The 18,212-nt window shown below is 44.5% G+C and overlaps 2 protein-coding genes across 2 annotated transcripts in view; one reads left to right on the top strand and one right to left on the bottom strand.

Annotated features, from left to right (window-relative positions):
* TBP (TATA-box binding protein) overlaps positions 1–6,926 on the top strand; it is a 36,385-nt gene extending 29,459 nt beyond the window's left edge. Inside the window, exons 6-8 of the mRNA XM_056124885.1 lie at positions 1,229–1,396; positions 4,764–4,858; positions 6,372–6,926. Of these exons, the coding sequence (XP_055980860.1) occupies positions 1,229–1,396; positions 4,764–4,858; positions 6,372–6,451 (343 nt within the window). The 3' untranslated portion in view covers positions 6,452–6,926. The remainder of the gene's footprint in view (positions 1–1,228; positions 1,397–4,763; positions 4,859–6,371) is intronic.
* Positions 6,927–8,825: 1,899 nt separating this feature from the next.
* Positions 8,826–14,207, bottom strand: PDCD2 (programmed cell death 2). Its single transcript, XM_056124904.1, has 6 exons — positions 13,905–14,207; positions 13,496–13,738; positions 12,839–12,967; positions 10,828–10,931; positions 9,290–9,403; positions 8,826–9,142 (listed from the first exon to the last, which is right to left on the bottom strand). The coding sequence occupies exons 1-6, from the start codon at positions 14,185–14,187 to the stop codon at positions 8,984–8,986; spliced, it is 1,032 nt and encodes a 343-aa protein (XP_055980879.1). The 5' UTR covers positions 14,188–14,207; the 3' UTR covers positions 8,826–8,983.
* Positions 14,208–18,212: the final 4,005 nt, after the last annotated feature.

Genomic DNA, 18,212 nt, shown 5'->3' with positions numbered 1-18,212 from the left:
TGTTTCATTTGGGTGGGAGGAGGGGGCACACCCTGCAGTGTTCAGGGCTTATTGGCTCTATGCTCACTCATGAAGGAGCTCCTAACCCTTGTTATTTGGCCAACTTGTGTATTTGGCCAAAGGCAACATTTGGCCAAAAGCTTGCTGGGAGGTAGAACAGCAGGGGTGGGGTGGGGGGTGGAGACACTAGCTGCAGAAAACTTGAGTAAATGAACTGAATTCAACTTTTAGAAGAAAAATGGGTTTAAGATGCACTGGACTACATTAGCACATAGATAAGAGGGACTATGGATGCTTTTGTTTTATTGTGAACTCTGAAGTTGCTTTTAATGGTGGGAAGCCATTGATGTGGGGTTTCTGCTCTGTGTTAAACTGCGTTTTTCCAGAAGCCAAGATGTGGTTTATCCCTGGCTTCTACTTCTTGTTCCCAATATGCACTCGTAACTCTCTACTGAGGAATCTTTTTTATTAGTTTCCCATAGATGGAACATCAAACACTTTGGTTTGTCAGTGAATTCCAGAAACTTTTTTCTCTATTTTTTGTTCTATTTTGTTCATTTTATACAACGAAATGGGTTGTAAGGAAGGTTTAGAGGGTTAGAGACGTAGTACAGGACTAAGACCCTTACCTTGCATATGACCAACTCTGATCCTCCTGCACCACTTAAAGTCCCTGGGCATGGCCAGGGGTAACTCCTGAGCATAGAGCTTGCCGAACAGCCTCATAAAAGATAAGGAAATAGAACTAATGTGTAAAGAATAAGGATGCGGCCCAAGTGTCAGCACAGCACTTGCCTGTGTAGGTCCTGGATCCCATCCCTGGCATCCATTTCCCCACACCAGCACTGGGTATGGCCCTCCCCCGCTCTTGACACAACAACAAAAAAATCATTAGTGGTGCATACTTCAAGGGTGGCCTTCGTCAGTATTTTTCTTTCAAAATAAAGTTTGTTTTCACCTCAGTGAGAGCTGCCTAAAATACGGTAATTGTGATGATGATTTATAAAGTCTCTAGAACTATCATAATATGGTGAATGGAAAAGTAGATTTTAGCAGACCTTAAGTTTTCTATCAGACACAGGATACTTTATAATGAAATGAATAATTATAGACCTTTTCTCCTATTGGAAGAGGGTTGAGCAGTTAATATTAAGAACTTTCCTATTTTTGTTGATTATCTAAATAATTATTGTAGCTGACTTTGACTATAAATCTTTCCTTTCTCTAGTGAGGAACAGTCTAGACTAGCGGCAAGAAAATATGCCAGAGTTGTACAGAAGTTGGGTTTTCCAGCTAAGTTCTTGGACTTCAAGATTCAGAACATGGTGGGGAGCTGTGATGTGAAGTTCCCGATCAGGTTAGAAGGCCTTGTCCTAACCCACCAGCAGTTTAGTAGGTGAGTCTGAAATGTGCTGATTGTCTTTTGTATTCATTAATTTACAACCAATTTGTTTATTATAAAATATGTGAAACATCACCTATATGTAAGGATCAATGATATAGGGCCAGACGTTATAGCAGGTAAGGCACTTGCCTTGCATGTGGTCATTCAGGGTTCAATCCCCAGCATCACATATGGTCTCCTGAGCACAGAGCCAGGAGTAAACCTTGAGCACTGCTGGGTATGACCCCCCCAAACAAAAAAGAACCAGTGTTTATCGATGAGTTTATTATTGAAGCTTCTTCCTAACATCTTCGATAATACGTAATGTTTTCTTATTAACCTTCTATCTAACATAGCGATACCCAAAATTCCCATTTAGACTGAGAAACAGTACACCATTGCCTTTCTTGATCTTGTCTCAGGTTCAATCCCTGGCAGTACATGTAGTCCTGAGCTCCTTGAGGAGTGAGCATAGAGCCAGTAAGCCCTGAACACTGCAGGGTGTGCCCCTCTCCTCCCACCCAAATGAAACAAAATAAAATACCAAGATTCCCCTTTTTTCCCTTTACTGGAATAAAATGAATTGTCTTGCAGGTTTCATTCATCATTTTCTTGTTCAATGTATTTTAAGTGCATGAATTAAATTATCAGCTGCTTGAGTGAATGATTTTCCTGCAGGTGGAATCTTTTCCTCTTAGTTAAATACTAGATTTACCATTAAAGTGTGGGCTGGAGCAATAGCACTGTGATAGGGCGATTGCCTTGCAAGCGGCCGACCCAACTGACCCGGGTTCAATTCCTTCGCCCCTCTCGGAGAGCCCGGCAAGCTACTGAGAGTATCTCGCCTGCACGGCAAAGCCTGGCAAGCTACCTGTGATGTAGTCGATATGCCAAACTCAGTAACAAGTCTCAAAATGGAGACGTTACTGGGCCCGCTCGAGTAAATCAGTGAACAATGGGAGGACAGTGACAGTGACAATTCTGCTTGCTCTTCCCATCAAACTTTAGAGCTTTGGACTTTCCTTTCACTCTCATTCTGTGAAACTGAGTTTCAGGTATCTTCTGAAGGCAGGTATCCATTCTGCCTCAGAGGAATGGGTCTTGAATTATCCACTCGAGTAAATGCACATAACCTGTTTTTAATCTGTCAAACTTTAAAAATCACTTAATCACTTAACTTCCCGTTAGTCGTCGATTTGCTCGAGCGGGCGCCAGTAACGTCTCCAATTGTCCCTGTCGCGTGCTAGTGTAGCCCAATGGCATCTGTTCGCTCCGGGAACATGAAGGGCCTCAAACCGATCGTTCATGATCTTGACGAAGAAGTCTGACCATCTGGTAGGTGGGCGGCCACGCGGTCTTTTGACATCCTGTGGAATCCAGTTGGTAACAGCTCTAGTCCAGCGGTTGTCTTTAAATCTCATTACGTGACCAGCCCATCTGATTTTCGACACCTTGGCAAATGAGACAGCGTGCCTGATTCTTGATCGTCGACGGATGTCAGAACTCCGGATTCTTTCTCTCATTTGAGTGAAACGTGATATTCCAAGCATAGCTCTTTCTATTCTTCTTTGGGAGACCAAACTTTAAAAAAAGAAAGAAAAAAAGAAAAAGAATTACTTAGACTGTAATAAGGCAAATAGTAAACATAGCACAATAATAGGTTCTTCATTAAGCTATTTTCTATCATTTGAGAAGTTAGCTGATCAAAATTAACAGAATATTCCAGTTTAGAGATAGGAACATTTAAAAGGCAAACTGTTACTTTAAGAGCTCAGGAATTATTAGGTTCTTAGAAGTTAATATACCTAAACTTGTTAAAAAGGTAACTTAAGGTTCAGAAATTCTGTAACCTGATCACTTGACATCCCTTTACCCATTGATTTGCTCGAGTGGGTGCCAGTAAAGTCTCCATTTGTCCCTGTTGCATGCTAGTGTAGCCCAATGGCGTCTACTCACTCCAGGAACACGAAGAGCCTCAAACCTTTCGTTCATGGTCTTGACAAAGAAGTCTGACCATCTCCTAGATGGGCAGACACGTGATCTTTTGACATCTCTTGAAATCCAGTTGGTAACAGCTCTAGTCCAGCAGTCTCCAAATTGCTTTAGATATCCAGTCCATCTGATTTTCGATGCCTTGGCAAATGAGACAGCGTCCCTGATTCTCTATCGTCGACGGAGGTGGGAACTCCAGATTCCTTCTCTCACTTGAGTGAAGCGTAATACTCCAAGCTTAGTTCTTTTGATTCCTCTTTGGGAGACCCGAATAGCATTCTCATCCTATTTTCGTTGGGCCCAGGTCTCTGAGACGGATGGTAATGCAGGAAGAACAGTGGAATCAAAAAGATGTGTCCAGAGTCGGAGGTTCTTTGTCCTCTTAGCTATTTCTTCGATGCTCTTGAAGGCGTTCTAAGCCACTCTCTTCCTCCTGTGCAACTCAGGTGCCAGGTCGTTCGTCATGTTGAGTTCTCGACCTAGGTACACATAACTGTTGCATTTGGACATGTTCGTTCCATTGAGAGTGAATGGAACGTCAGGAATGAGTCCATTTCTCATAAACATTGTCTTCGTGAGATTCAGCTATAGTCCAACCTTTCCACACTCAGGGTTCAAGTCAGCCAGCATTTGTGCCGCTTGGCTAATGTTTGGTGTTATTAGAACAATGTCATCAGCGAAGCGGACTTGGTGTAGTTGCCGACCGTCTTCCTTCCCATTCTAGTCGTCCCATGATGTTCTCGAGGGTGGCACAGAAGAGTTTTCGTGAAATGGTATCACCCTGCCAAACCCCTTTCTTGACATGGATGATCACTTCCCTGTAGAATGGTGAGATCCTGGCAGTGAATCAGCTCAAGGAGGAGCCTGATGTATTGAGTTTGAACGCCCTGTTTGGCTAGGGCTTCAATGACCGCTTTAATCTCAACAGAATTAAAGGCCTTCTTTAAATCAGTGAACGTTAGACAGAGCAACATCTTGAACTCCCGAGAAACCTCAATGAGCTTGGTTACCGTGTGGATATGGCCGATGGTGCTGAATCCTTTGCGGAACCTGGCTTGCTCACATGGTTGCCCTTCATCTAGTGTTCTCCCAATCCTATTCAGGATGACGCGAGTAAACAGCTAATCTGTAACATGATTCTATATAAAATTCGTGTTCTATGTCAGAAAATTTAGGTTCAACAGAAATAGAGCTGATTAGGTTTTTGAGTCCCGTTACCATTGAGTATCATCACTGGTTTTAAGTTCTCTTCTACTTGAAGAAGAACTGGGTTTAACTTACTGATTAGTTTTCCTGCCTGTTCAGTGATTCTCCTTATCTGTATCCTCTTTTTATCCAGAATCATGGGCAGCCTTTCATTTCTGATTTTTTGCCATTTTCTTTCTAGTTATGAACCAGAGCTATTTCCAGGTTTAATCTACAGAATGATCAAACCCAGAATTGTTCTCCTTATTTTTGTTTCTGGAAAAGTTGTATTAACAGGTAAGTTGTAAAACTAACAAAATAGGTAAGTTGTAACAGAAAGCAGCCTTTTTTAAAATTGAATCATCCAAAGATATACAGTTACGAAGTTGTTCATGATTGGGTTTCTGTCATACTATGTCCTCCACCAGTACACATTTCCCACTACCAATGTCCCCAGTTTCCCTCTCCTCACCACCTCCCCCCCTTTATGGCACTCTTCTTTTTTCTCTCTCCTCCCTCCTTCCTCCCTCCCTCCTCCCTCCTCTCTCTCTCCTCTCTCTCTCCCTCCCTCTCTTTGTCTCTCTCCCCTGCTCCCTTCCTCCCTCCCTCCCTTCCTCTCTCTCTCTCTCTCTCTCTCTCTCTCTCTCTCATTTTAAGCATTGTGGTTTGCAACTGTCACTGTCACTGTCCTCTAGTTGTTCATCGATTTGCTTGAGTGGGCCCAGTAACGTTTCCATCGTGAGACTTTGTTGCTACTGTGTTTGGCATATAGAATACATCATGGGTAGCTTGCCAGGCTTTGCCGGGCAGACAAGATACTCTCTGTAGCTTGCCAGGCTCTCTGAGAGGGGCGGAGGAATCGAACTCGGGTCGGCCATGTTGGCTGCATGCAAAGCAAACGCCCTACATGCTGTGCTATTGCTCCAGCCCTTTGCAACACAGGTATTAAAATGTTATCATGTATATAACCCTTTACCTCCTTTGAGCAGTCAGTTCTTGTCAAGAGTGATCATTTCCATCTGTAATTGTCATAGTGGTCCCTTCTAACTGCCACGCCCCAACCTCCCACTTGTGGCAAGTTTTCAACCATGAACCAGTCCTCCTGGCCCTCATTTATACTATCCTTAGGTATTAGCCTATTTTTTATATCTTGCAAATGAGCACAATCATTCTGTCTGTCCTCTCCTCTCCCTCAGAGAGAGTAGTGTTAAAAGGCTTTAAAGTATCAAGGAATGGCTTTTCCTGGTTCTGAAAAGTAATTTCCAAGAGGTGCCTCGCTCCCTCCCCATTCTCCCCCCCCCCAACACACACACACACACACACACACACACACACACACACACACACACACTTTGTAGGGACTAACCATTAAATGAATGAGCCTAGAGCAGTTGTTTTGTAAAAGACATTTTAAAGATTGAAATGCATGCTTTAGCAATGCAGAAGACCTGGGTTTGAGCCCAGGTGTACCTGATCACTGCTGGGTGTGACCCAGAAAGTTTAAATAAAGGTTGCTATAAAAAGGTAACTAGGGGGCCAGAGTGATAGTAGAGCTGGTAGGGTGCTTGCCTTGCACTTGGCCGACCTGGATCCAGTCTCTTAATACTTAATATGGACACTTAATATGGTCCGCCAAGCAGGTGTGGCCCAAAAACCAGGCAGAGAACTAGAGTTGTGATAATGTAGTTCAAATCATCAATACCTTTGTTTTAGCTAAACTGGGTATGGAAAGAATTATGCTTGTTTTTGAGTAACAGTTTCAACTTCTCTGTTACATGCTATTCATTTCTATTTCAACTTTTCTTCACAGGTGCTAAAGTTAGAGCAGAAATTTATGAAGCATTTGAAAACATCTACCCTATTCTAAAGGGATTCAGGAAGACAACGTAATGGCTGTTACACACCTGCAGTTCCCACCCACCTGTTTTAATCAGTTGTGGTACATTTAAATGATGTTGTGGGTGCCCAGCTCGGTTGTGGGGTGCAGCACCAGGTGGGCTGTCCTCACTTGTCCCCGAGGGATGCTGGGAAAGGGTGAGGACACCACAGTGTCACTGAGTTGTTCAGACTGTGCTGCTATTGGGGCAGCACTGCCCGTTTATTTATATTAGGTTTTAAACACTGCTGTTGACAAGTTGGTTTAAGGAACAGACCTTGAAGTGTTCAAGACACCTCTACAATTGATTGTACTTATTTTGTTTAATTTCTTCCTCATATACCAGTTTTTATATTTCTACCGGAAAAGTAAAAATCTTTTTTAAAAGTGTTGTTTTCTGATTTGTAACTCCTAGGGGTTATTTTTGTGCCAGACACATTCCGCCTTTTCAGTATTGCAGGAAAGAATAGATGTATTAATGAAAATGAATGTACATACTTTTTCTTTCTTCACAGCACTCTGTATAATAAAGGCTGTTTATAAAAAATGTTAGATTGATGTTATAAATGAAACCTTGTAAGGTTCATTTTAAGCTTTTTATTTTTTGAGCCATACCTGGTGGTACTCACAACCATGCCATTGCCAGGGATCAGACCCAGGCCTGCATGTGAAGCATGGACTCAGCCCTTTAGAGGTATCTGTTCATCAAAATTGCATTTTGGATATAAGGCCTGAAACAGTTTCAGTGGTTGTTTTGCTGTTTTATTGTATGTTGCAATGAAATTGAACTGCTAGAAAATTTAAGTTTGCGCCTGAAATATTTGCTGCATTCCATGTGTTGAGCACCTCCTTTCCCATAAATACTGTGTCTGTAACAGAGACAGATTTTTCTCACAAAAATGTGGCAAATATTTGTACATGATTAGGCTTTGGTGTTTGGGTATGTTTTTTATTTTAACCTTGCTTTCAAACAATTCAGAGGAATTTTATCCGACAGGAAAGGTTCTTTCTTCCTTCCCTGTTTCCTCAGGTTAAGTTAGATTCAAGGATGTAACCAGAACTTTTAAAGTACAAATTCTCTTGTTCCTGTGGACAAAATGCTGAAGCACATGGTCAGTTTTATAGCTTCTTTTCCCCAGTTGGTATATCATAAACATTTCCATGATATGAAACCCAATGTCACCTATTTATCTTATATACCTTTATACATTTACATCTTCATATATTTGTGGATCTAAATGCAGGTATTTCTGTAGTAAGTATGACTTGCATGGCCGCCCACCTATGAGACTGTCAGACTTCTTTGTCAAGGCCCTGAATGATTGGTTTGAGGCTCTTCGTGTAGCAGTAGGGCGTTTGCCTTGCACACAGCCAACATGGCCGACCTGAGTTTGATTCTTCTGCCCCTCTCGGAGAGCCCGGCAAGCTACTGAGAGTATCTCGCCCGCACGGCAGAACCTGGCAAACTACCCGTGATGTATTCGATATGCCAAACACAGTAACAGCAAAATCTCCAATGGAGACGTTACTGGGCCTGCTCGAGCAAATCGATGAACAACGGGACGACAGTGACAGTGACAGTGTTCCTAGAACAGACAGATGCCATTGGACTACACTAGCACATGACAGGGGCAAATGGAGATGTTACTGGTGCCCGCTCGAGCAAATCGATGATTAACTGGAAGTCAAGTGATCAAGTGAAGTATGCCTAGAAGAGGAATTACTTTATTAGAAATTATAATTCTAAATATTGGTAGGTCGATGCCAGATCGGTTTGAAAGACATCTCCGAGGTGCCCTTTTCTTGTATTTTCTATCATAACAGATTTACGGGAAAGATTCCAGTATTACATACTCTTTTTCCCAGAAAGCACAATCTTTCAAATGTCAGCCTCCTGTCAGCCTCAAGTTTCTGCTTTGGAGGCCTGGTAGAGAGTGCAGCCGTTAAGGCACACAGCCAACTCTGGTTCAACCCCCAGCACTGCATGTGGTCTCCTATAGCTGTATACAGAGATCAAGATCATTCCACTGAGTCTCTCCTACCTTAACAGATTATCACTTTGTATTTTTCAGATTCATTTGTGTATGCACACTGACCGTACAAAATACTATGCTATAAACACCATGGGTAATGGTAAGTTCATCAGCTTAGATATTTGTCTTTCTTGGTGTGCTTACCAGTTACTAATAGGGGTGGGGATAGTCCAGTCTGATGGGCTGTTTGAGGCCCACAAAATCTTATGGACAGGACTCCCATCAGCTGCCCATGTTCCATCTGTACTTCATGGTTCCAGAATAATGTTATAAAGATACCAATATGGCCCCCAACAGATAAAAGGTTTCCTCCCCTGGTTTATAACATTAACATAGAGTACACATCCTCTGCGGTCTAAATGAGCCAAATATATTTATTTCCAGCATGGTTTTGTCCAACTGAGGCATTATGACACTTAAAACATCATTGTACCTGTAATTCTGATATTATCACTTAGACAAAATCATAGAAATCAAATTGCATGGTCTGAGAATGATGAGCATTAGATATCTCTAGGGTGTATCTGTGATGTCCTGCTTCCAGACAAACTCTTCCATGTAGCCAGTTCCCAGCCTGCAGCTCTCAGCACAGGTGAAGACCGCCAGAACTCCCCAGTCAACACTTCTACCCAGCCTGTCAGCCTTTAGGTAGTTGAGTAGCTGAGGCATGACCTGCGAGAAGAAAGGGTGAGAGGGGTCTTTTCTGTTAGATCTGTAGATGCAGAATTTGTCTCTATAGAGGGCTGTTACTTTGATTTTTTTGTGTTTACAAACAAAAAACCATGTGATCATAGACTAAAATAGGTCTTAGGGTCATACCTGAAATTCAAATATTCTTTTTGCACCACAGGGGCAATCAGGGATATCCTTTTCTTGAGGGATATTTTCACCAGAAATCCAGATGGGGGCGATCCCTCTGCCATATCTAAGAATCTAAAATCAATTCAGAGGACCAGAGAGTACAGTGGTTAAGGCCCATTTCAATCCCTAGTGCTGCATATGGTTCCCCAACCATGTCAGGTGTGGCCCAACACTTCCCACCCAAAAAAGAAAAATAAAAGTAAGTCATCAACGTTTCACCCCGGTGGTAAACATCCAGTGGTGGTATGTCACCTGATGGTCATTCAGAGACATCATGTGCATGTGCTGAAACAGTGATCTGAAAGGGTGTTTATGACCCCCTTCATACCAAGTGCCATCTTAAATTAGTTTTCTAAATATGATGTGAAAGGTCTAACAATGATCCTGTCTCCTCATGAGTAGGTTCTGAATCTAAAAATGCAGCCCAGACTGTTTACCTTCATACATATGTAGAGAACCTCAGTTGAGAAAAATGTTAGGGACCTGAGAAAATGCTCGGTGGGCTAGAGCATATGCAAAACATGCAGGCACTGTGGTTCAGTCCTGAGCACTGCATTTGATTTTCCCAGTGACTGCAGGAGTGATCCCTGAGCACTGAGATTATTTTTTTTAATTACCAAACACAAGTGTTCTAATACACTTTACTATCAGACTGTTATCATGGAGGAGCTTTCTTAGATTTGTTGAAATTATATGTACTTCTAACAGCCATATTTTAGGCTGTTAGAGACCTAGATATAGGGACCTAGATTTCTTCTTGCTAAATAGGATCTGGATCTCTACTTGATTCAGTGACAGTTCCTCTGAGTAAGAACTTGTGGTAAGGAAAGACAAGGGAAACAATGAAAGAACAGATATTTGTGGGACACCTCAGTGTCTACAGTCTCCCTTGATATCTTCATAGTCACCCTTTATTCTTTTCACACTGAAGATGTGACTACATCAGAAGGGTGGAACTCCTAGGTTTAAACCTGGGTCTTTGAACAAAGTTCACAGCCAGTATCTCTGTGTTAATATGCTATGTCAATTTTACAAATCAAAGGCCTCTGTTGGAAAAACAGGCAAAAATCTTTTTTGCCATTGGTACTTTGTTTTTAATTCCGTTATCATAAAAAACATTTAATTCAGGGCCTGGGAGCGATGCTATAGCAGGTAGGGTGTTTGCCTTGCATGTAACTGACCTGGGTTTTATCCCTGAGCACTGCATAATTCCCAAGCATTTGGGTATGGCTCTCAAACCCAAAAAAGCACCAAAAATCCACATGTCTTGATCTTTTATTAAATTAATGCTCTGATCAACAGCATGCTTTTTAGGGTTTGAAATAGTAAAAGGGCTATTTACTCACTCCTATTTACTAAAAATACCTTTCCAAATGGACTGAGTAAAAGAACTCATGATAGAAAACTAGCTTTATTATGAAAAGTTTCTTCCCAGAAATTATGCCCCTAAAACATCACCTGAAAAGTAACACAAGAATATATAAGTTCTTTTTCACCTGTTCCGGTTCAAGGGCTATTTTAGTTTTAAACTTCTGGAAAATCTTATCCTCCCTGGATTCATGTTTTGCCATGGATTCTAATTCTTCTTCAGTCGCCTCACCTAAAAAATCAACATAGTAAGTATGGCAAGAGCAGTAATCTCCATGACTTGAAAATTCACAAGGGAAGTAGAAACTTAGCCTTTAAAACCTTTTAAATTTTTCAGTCAGCTTTATCAATGGCTGAATAGCAGTACTCCTATATTAAAAAAATATATATATAACCTTTTGAATTTCTGGGTAATTTATTGAAGCATTGTTATACTATCCAGCCTCCCAATATATGCCTCTCTTCAAAGTTAAACATTAATGGAATCAAACCCAACATTTGTGCTCTGGATTGTTTTAGTCAGTACATGCTAGGATACCCAGCCAACACATGCCCCTTTTTTGATGGCTGACTTTAGGCCAACTGTTCTCTAATTCAAATCTCTTTGTGTCTCACCCATTTCTTTCCTCATCTGATACACTTATTGAGTCCTATATGCACTATGGACCTCAACAGTTTCCTTCTCCACACTCGTCTCCTAGATAGAACTACCCTGAAGCTCTGCAGTCCAACAGGATTTTGGTCTTTATAAAATGTATCAAAGTACAATTTTGATATCCTGAGTATGAACTATAAACCAGTACACTGACATTCCAAGCTCACATCTGGCCTAAATTCAATATATGTAAATTTGTGGTAAAAGCTTATGTTCTAGGGCAGGACTGATAATACAGTAGGTAGGGTATTTGCATTGCAAGTGGCTGACCCAAGTTCATTCTCTGGCATCCCATATGCCCATCCCTAAGCCCACCAAGAGTAATCTTAATGCACAACCAGGAATAAGGCCCAATGATCACATGCCCCCCCACCCCTGAAAAAAAAAAAGAGCTAAAATTGTATAGTCAGTGAGATATGAATTCAAACTTTAGTTCTAAAATGTAAAACTTTGGCCTGGGGCCAGCCAGATTGTACAGGACACTAAGAACCTGGTTCAGATCTCTTACCCTACATATGGTCCCTGAGCACTGCCAGAAGTCACTTGGTACAGAACCAAGAGAACAGCCTTGAGCACCACTGGGCGCCCCCCCACCCCAAGAAAAAAACTTGGGTCTGTTTGACTAAACAACTGTCTAATCGTAAAATCCCTCCTACCCTGGAAGTGGGAAAGCTTCAGCTGTTTGTGCTGTCAGCATTTTACATGATTATGAACAGCAGCCCTGGGTCTCTTAGCTATTTAGTTATTAGAGGTACTCACCTCTGATCATGCCTAGATAAACGACCAATTCTAAAAGATCTCTGCTTCCTACAAAATACTTCAAACAGCACTCACGTACCGAGAAAGATCTTGGCACAGGGTGGGGAGATGATAGTAAGCGGGTAAGGAGCTTGCCTCATATGCAGCCAACCTGAGTTTGATTCTTGGTCCCAGCACTGCGTGTTTTCACCCGCCACACCAACAAGAGTGACCCCTGAGCACAGAGCAAGGAGTAAGCCCTGAGTACCGCCAGGTATGGCCCCACTCTACCCTCCCAAAGGAAAAATGTTCACTTGCTCTTCAAGCAGATTTCTCCCTTGAATGTATCTGGGTTGCTTATCTGCATGCTTCACTGCATGTTTCCACTCTGGAGAAGCCTATGTTCTCTCTTGAACATACACTTCTTCCTGTCTCTCCCCTCATATCTTTCTAAATGAGTGTCAACACTTTCACCCCCTGAAAAAAAAAATTGTTGGCACAGATGAACTTACCAAGCACCCTGCACAGCCTACCCTAGGGATCATTTCATAGTTCCTTTGACATTTCTAGGTCAGGACATACCTGAGAGAGGTGGGGAAGGGCAGCAAGAGGATGAATATTGTTACCTGAGGCAACATTTGAGAATGATAGGTTGTAGCTCTCAAGAGAATCTTCCAATCAGAAACCCCTCTTCTTGTCCTTTTAGGCATTATTCAGTTCACAAAGTTCTGAAACCAAATTCTTACCCATACTCCCTATAATCTCCAAGTCCTCTTTTTCCACAATATCAGGAGTAATCTCATCTTCTGTTTCTATTAAAATTTCAAATTCTGGGAAAAGGAAGTTGTGGTCTGGAACTGTATCGCTGAAATTATCTGAAACACAAAAGATAACTAGTATCACTGCTAATCATTTACTTTTAGAGATGGTCTGATGACTTCCTATTTTTAAGAAAGCATTTTTCACACAGTAAGTTTTCTCAGGTAGTTCAATATATGTCCTTCCAGCATTTTGAGCTATCCTCCATAAATGAAAGTGTCATATTAAGCAACTCTGGGGCATAACTGAGTGCCAGGGTTCACCACTCCTTTTTCGGAGGGGTTACACCAGAGATGCTCAGTGGCTAATCCTGGCTGTGCCTGGGGAACCTTCTACGATGCTAGAATCAAACAGGGATCCTGTATGCAAGGCCAACAGCTTACCTTACCTTCAGCACCAGGCCTCTCACCTCTCCTTTCCAAATTTCACTTTTATCCAAAAAAAAAAAGTGAAGACTTAAGTGGACAGAAGTCCTACAACTGAGCTTACATTTATAAAGAAAGAAGAGCGCCCCAACGAGACAGCCAAGCGCACGCACTGGCTTTCCCAGCGCCAGAGACCCAGCACCCCTGGAAACAACTCACCTGGTTGTGCACAAAGCTGCTTATGTCCCAACTTCCAGTCTAGAGTCTGATGTTCTTTACTGCAGTAATGGGCCCTGTGACACCTGGAGCACGTTTTGGGGCCTAAACACCCACAGACCCTGCAGAGGTGCGCCCCTGACTTGAGCTGGAGGCGCACGGAGTCTCCAGTCTCCGGTGGTGGATCCTCGGCAGGTGGGTCGAAGGAGAAAAAGTCGTTTTTTCTGGGTAGCTGGTTCCTGAAAACTGAGAGAAGTTGGAAGCACGTAAAAACCTTAAGCGGAGCGACGCGCTGATTCAAACGCTGGCCTCAACGGGCAGCAGAGCAAGGCCTGCCCGAGTCCGCCTTTGCCTTCGGGGACGGCACCCCCGGGGGCAGAGCGAAAGGAGAGGCCGGCGCGCCCCGACGCACCTCGCAGGCCGGCGCAGCAGGGCGGCGCGCGGCAGCAGAAGAGGAAGAGCCCGCGGTGGAAGGCGTCGGCGCGGCCCGGCAGCGGCGCGTAGAGCTGCAGCAGGAAGGCGAGCGCGCGGCCGCACAGCGGGCACGACAGCGCCGCGGGCCCCGGCAGCCCGGCCTCGCCCAGCCACGCCGGCCGCCCCCCCACCTTGCTGGGAAACTGCTCGCTGCGCAGCCGCCACGCCGGGGCCGGCTCCGCGAAGCCCAGCTCGGCCGGCGCGGCGGGACGCGCGGCCATGGCGGCTCGGGGCCGGGCGGAAGTCGGCGCCGGAAGGGGCGGGACGGCGGCCGCGAGCGGTTGGAGGGCTTGGGAGAAGGGGCGGGACGAGGAGGGGTTTCCGGGTGCCCCGCCCGCCCCCGCGTCTGTCCGGGGAGGGCCCCGCGCTTCCCGGGGGCGCGCGGGCGCTGGTGTTCGCGGCTCTCCGCGCCCGGGGGCGCCGCCACCTGCTGCGTGCGGGAGTGGCCCGTCGCGCTGGCCCGAGGTCGGGACCGGGTCCCCTGCCGGCCGGCCGCCCGCCTTTGCGGACCTTCTCCCACGGGGCCCGCGGCGGTGCGCTGCTCGCGCGGCTGGAGAAGGACCGTGGCGCCTTCCGCTGCGCTGGAGATGGGAGTAGGGCCCGGGAGCTCCCGCGGGCCAGCGCCCCTTCGGGGCAGGAGAGACTGGGCGGGGCTCAGCACCAGGGAAAGGTGGTGAGGGGCGCCAGTTCCAGGAAAGGGAGCCGCGCACGTCCGGGCGAGGCTCAGTCCCCAGACTTGCCCCCTGGATGTGGGCGAGTGTGGGGGAAGGCCGTTGCCGTGGGAGGCTTCCGAATCGGGGCTTCTCCCGGGAAGGGCAGCGTGCGGGCCATTCGAGGGGCCCTCTGACGGAGACAGACCCCACGGGCGCACCGGCGGCTGCAGGGAAGGGACAGGTGGGTGGGTAGGCCGAGCGATGAGTGGATGACTGGAAGTGTAGTTTGATGAGAGAGGCAGTGGAGTCGTCAGTTGAGAGAAAAAGACCTCAGGGAGTTGTGGCAGGAGGGTGGTTCCCTTAAGAACTGACTACAGGAGTTCTCTCTTCCTTCCCCCAGGGTTTGGTTTCTCTGGGTAAGCCCTTGGTCCTGGTCCAGAAACCAAGGGTGTAGATGGTGCTTACTGAGAGCCCACTTAGGTGCCTCCTCCCACTGTGGGATCACCCTGGGTGACTTACCAGGGTAGGTCTTGGTATGGGGAGTAGGGCTGCCTTCAGAACGGTCTCCTTAGCTTGAGCCCAGAGCAGAGGAAATGGTTTATAAAGGAGAGCACAGGTGCTTCCAGAGGGGAGTGCCATGTAGGATAACACTCTTTTGTCCTTCCTCAGGTAGCTTAGGTTTGTCAGGTCACACCCATCTAAGAACACTGAACTTGTACTGTAAGCAATGTCCTTTCTGTGTGGACACAGGAAGACAGTTAATATTATGCTTTGTAACTTGGGAGTTGATTGACTCCGAATAATATTTACTCCTGGGCATCTGATTTCTTGACTCAGTTGCCCTTAGTTCCTAGCACCCCAAAAGCAGGGTCCCGACAAGGGACTGAATGGACCCAGGGCAAGCAATGAGCTATCCTGGCATCGAAATGGGACAGGCCAAAGAGCCACGATACTCAACTATAAGTTGAGGGCATGATCATGGACAAATGCTGTCATGATCCAAAAGTAAGTAACGATGAGACTAGGACCCTGCTGGAGCTAGGAAGATTAACCTGGCCTGAGGACTGCGAAATGTATAGTGAGATGTTCTCAGGAAGAACCAAACTAAATTTATATCTCTTACTGTGCTCATACAGAATGACATTGCTAGAAATATTAGAAGTAGATTTATTACAACTATTTAAGTAGATTACTAACTGAAGGAAGAACACACCCTTGTTGGGATCCCACCCTTGGGTGGATCTCCTAGTAATCTGAAGTAATCTCTGTAGATGAGATTTTATCCTTGAGTTAATCTCCTGGAGGAGTGGTCTTACCTCTCTTTGTTGATTTGTCAGTATTCAACCCACCTTTATGTCACCGTCTTATGTGACTGCTATGTAAACTAAGACGTAAGCTCGGAAAGGGAGTCAGAAGCGAGAGAGCTCGGGCTCCAGAGATCCAGAGTCAGAGCCAGAAGGAGAGAGCTTCCAAGACTGGGGCCCAGGAGAGAAGGAGGCAGAGAAAGACAGGAGTGAAGAGGATTGGAATAAACTACTATTGATATAGACTGGCCTGGCCCCCGTTTTTTCTTCAGTCTGCCCTTGGCCAACAGCCGTTCCGATCCAGGCCACACACAGTGGCTCAAGAGCACCGAACGCAGGCGGTGAAACAGTGCCGTCCAGTGAGCCCGTGAACATACAACCTTCGGCGTGATAAGATTTTACAGTGCCATAAAATAAAGTGAAATAAGACGTGCCCAGAGCTGGAATGTGGAGACTCCAGAATGTAGACTGCAGAGCTGCTTTGAGAACTGAGTTTAGATTCTCTCTTCCCAAGCTGTCTTAGCTTTAGCTGGGGTTTGCTAGAGAGTTGCCAAGGCTTTTGTCCTTGGGGATTTGTGTTCTTTCAGAACAGGGTATCATTTTTTGCCATCTCAGACAAGATATAATTTTCATCCTGAGTTGGCAGCAGACTATCTTTCCTTATATTAGGATTTTCCCCCCCTTGAGTATTACGTTTTATTCACCAGATAAGCTACAAGTCCATGTCTAGGTATTTCTTCATCCTTAGACTAAGACCCATCCTTATCCTGTAGTACCTGGAAGGAGCAAATATCCTGAGTTTTCTTGTCAGATGCAAGTACATGAAGACAATCACAAAACTTGTTCTTCCCAAGGTATTGGTAAGATATTGAAAATGCTTTTAAAAGAACTGTTGTTCAGAAACAATTGGAATTCTGTTCTTGAAGTCTCACTGTGAACAATATTCCTAAGATTTCTAGTTTTCCCATTGACTTTATCCTTCCTCTGCAGAAACTGCTCAAAATTTCCAGAGTCAAATAAGCTCCAGATTTAACTGAAACCCAAGCACAAAAATTTTTGTTGTTGTTTTTTTTTGTTTTTTTATTAAAAAAAATTTTAATAGTGAGACATCATGAGGTACAGTTGCAGACTTACACATTTTTGTGCTTGGATTTCAATTATACAATGATCAAATACCCATCCCTTCACCGGTGCCCATTTCCCACCACCACGGATCCCAGTATCCCTCCCACCCCCCATCCCCCCCATCCCACCCTGCCTCTGTGGCAGGGCATTCCCCTCTGTTCTCTCTCTCCTTTTGGGTGTTATGGTTTGCAAAAGAAACATTGATTGGCAATCATGTTTGGTCTATAGTCTACTTTCAGCATGCTTCTCCCATCCTGGGAAGATCCTCCCAACACCTTTATTTGGTGTTCCCCTCTTTATCTGAGCTCCCTTTTCCCCTAGTATGTGTGGTTGGCCTCCAAGTCATGGAGTAAAATTCCTGGTACTAATCTCCACCATTCTTGGGTGTTAGTTTCCTATTTTGTTATTTTATGTTCTCCAGATGAATGCAATCTTTCTATGCCTATCCCTTTCTTTCTGAGTCATTTCGCTTAACATGATACTTTCCATGTAGTACCACTTGTATGTAAATTTCATGACTTTGTCTTTTCTAACAGCTACATAGTACTCCATTGTGTAAATGTACCAAAGTTTCTTTAACCAGTCATCTGTTCTCGGGCACTCAGGTTTTTTCCAGATTCTGGCTATTGTAAAGAGTGCTGCAATGAACAAACAAGTGCAGATGTCACTTCGACTATACTTTTTTGCCTCTCTGGGATATATTCCCAGGAGTGGTATTGCTGGGTCAAATGGGAGCTCAATTTCTAATTTTTTGAGAATCGTCCATACTGTTTTCCAAAAGCACAAAAAGTTTTAAGTCTACAACTGTACCTCATGGTGTCTCACTAATAAAAATTAAAAAAAAAAAAAAGAATTGTGGAACTTTGGCCAGGCCTATCTTGATGCTAGGGTAGCACATAGCTTACCGCTTGCCCTAGTTCAATTGAGTCCCTCGTTGGGACCCTGATTTTGGGGACGCTAGGAAGTAAGGACAGCTGAGGCTTAGGTCGAGAGAACAGATTCCCAGGAGGAAAATAGCACTGAGAGTCACATTACAAAAGCATAGCATATACTATCTTCTTCTGTCCATACAGAAAGGACATTGCTCTGAATAAACTATGCAAAGAATTTAAGGAGAAGAAAAAGACAATGTTTACAAGTCAACAGAGCACAAAGAAAGAAGTT

This window comes from Sorex fumeus, unplaced genomic scaffold, assembly GCF_029834395.1.
Source record: "Sorex fumeus unplaced genomic scaffold, SorFum_2.1 ptg000052l, whole genome shotgun sequence".
Lineage (NCBI taxonomy): Eukaryota > Metazoa > Chordata > Mammalia > Eulipotyphla > Soricidae > Sorex > Sorex fumeus.
The sequence above is the reverse complement of the archived record's forward strand: the minus strand, read 5'-3'. Positions and strand labels throughout refer to the sequence as shown.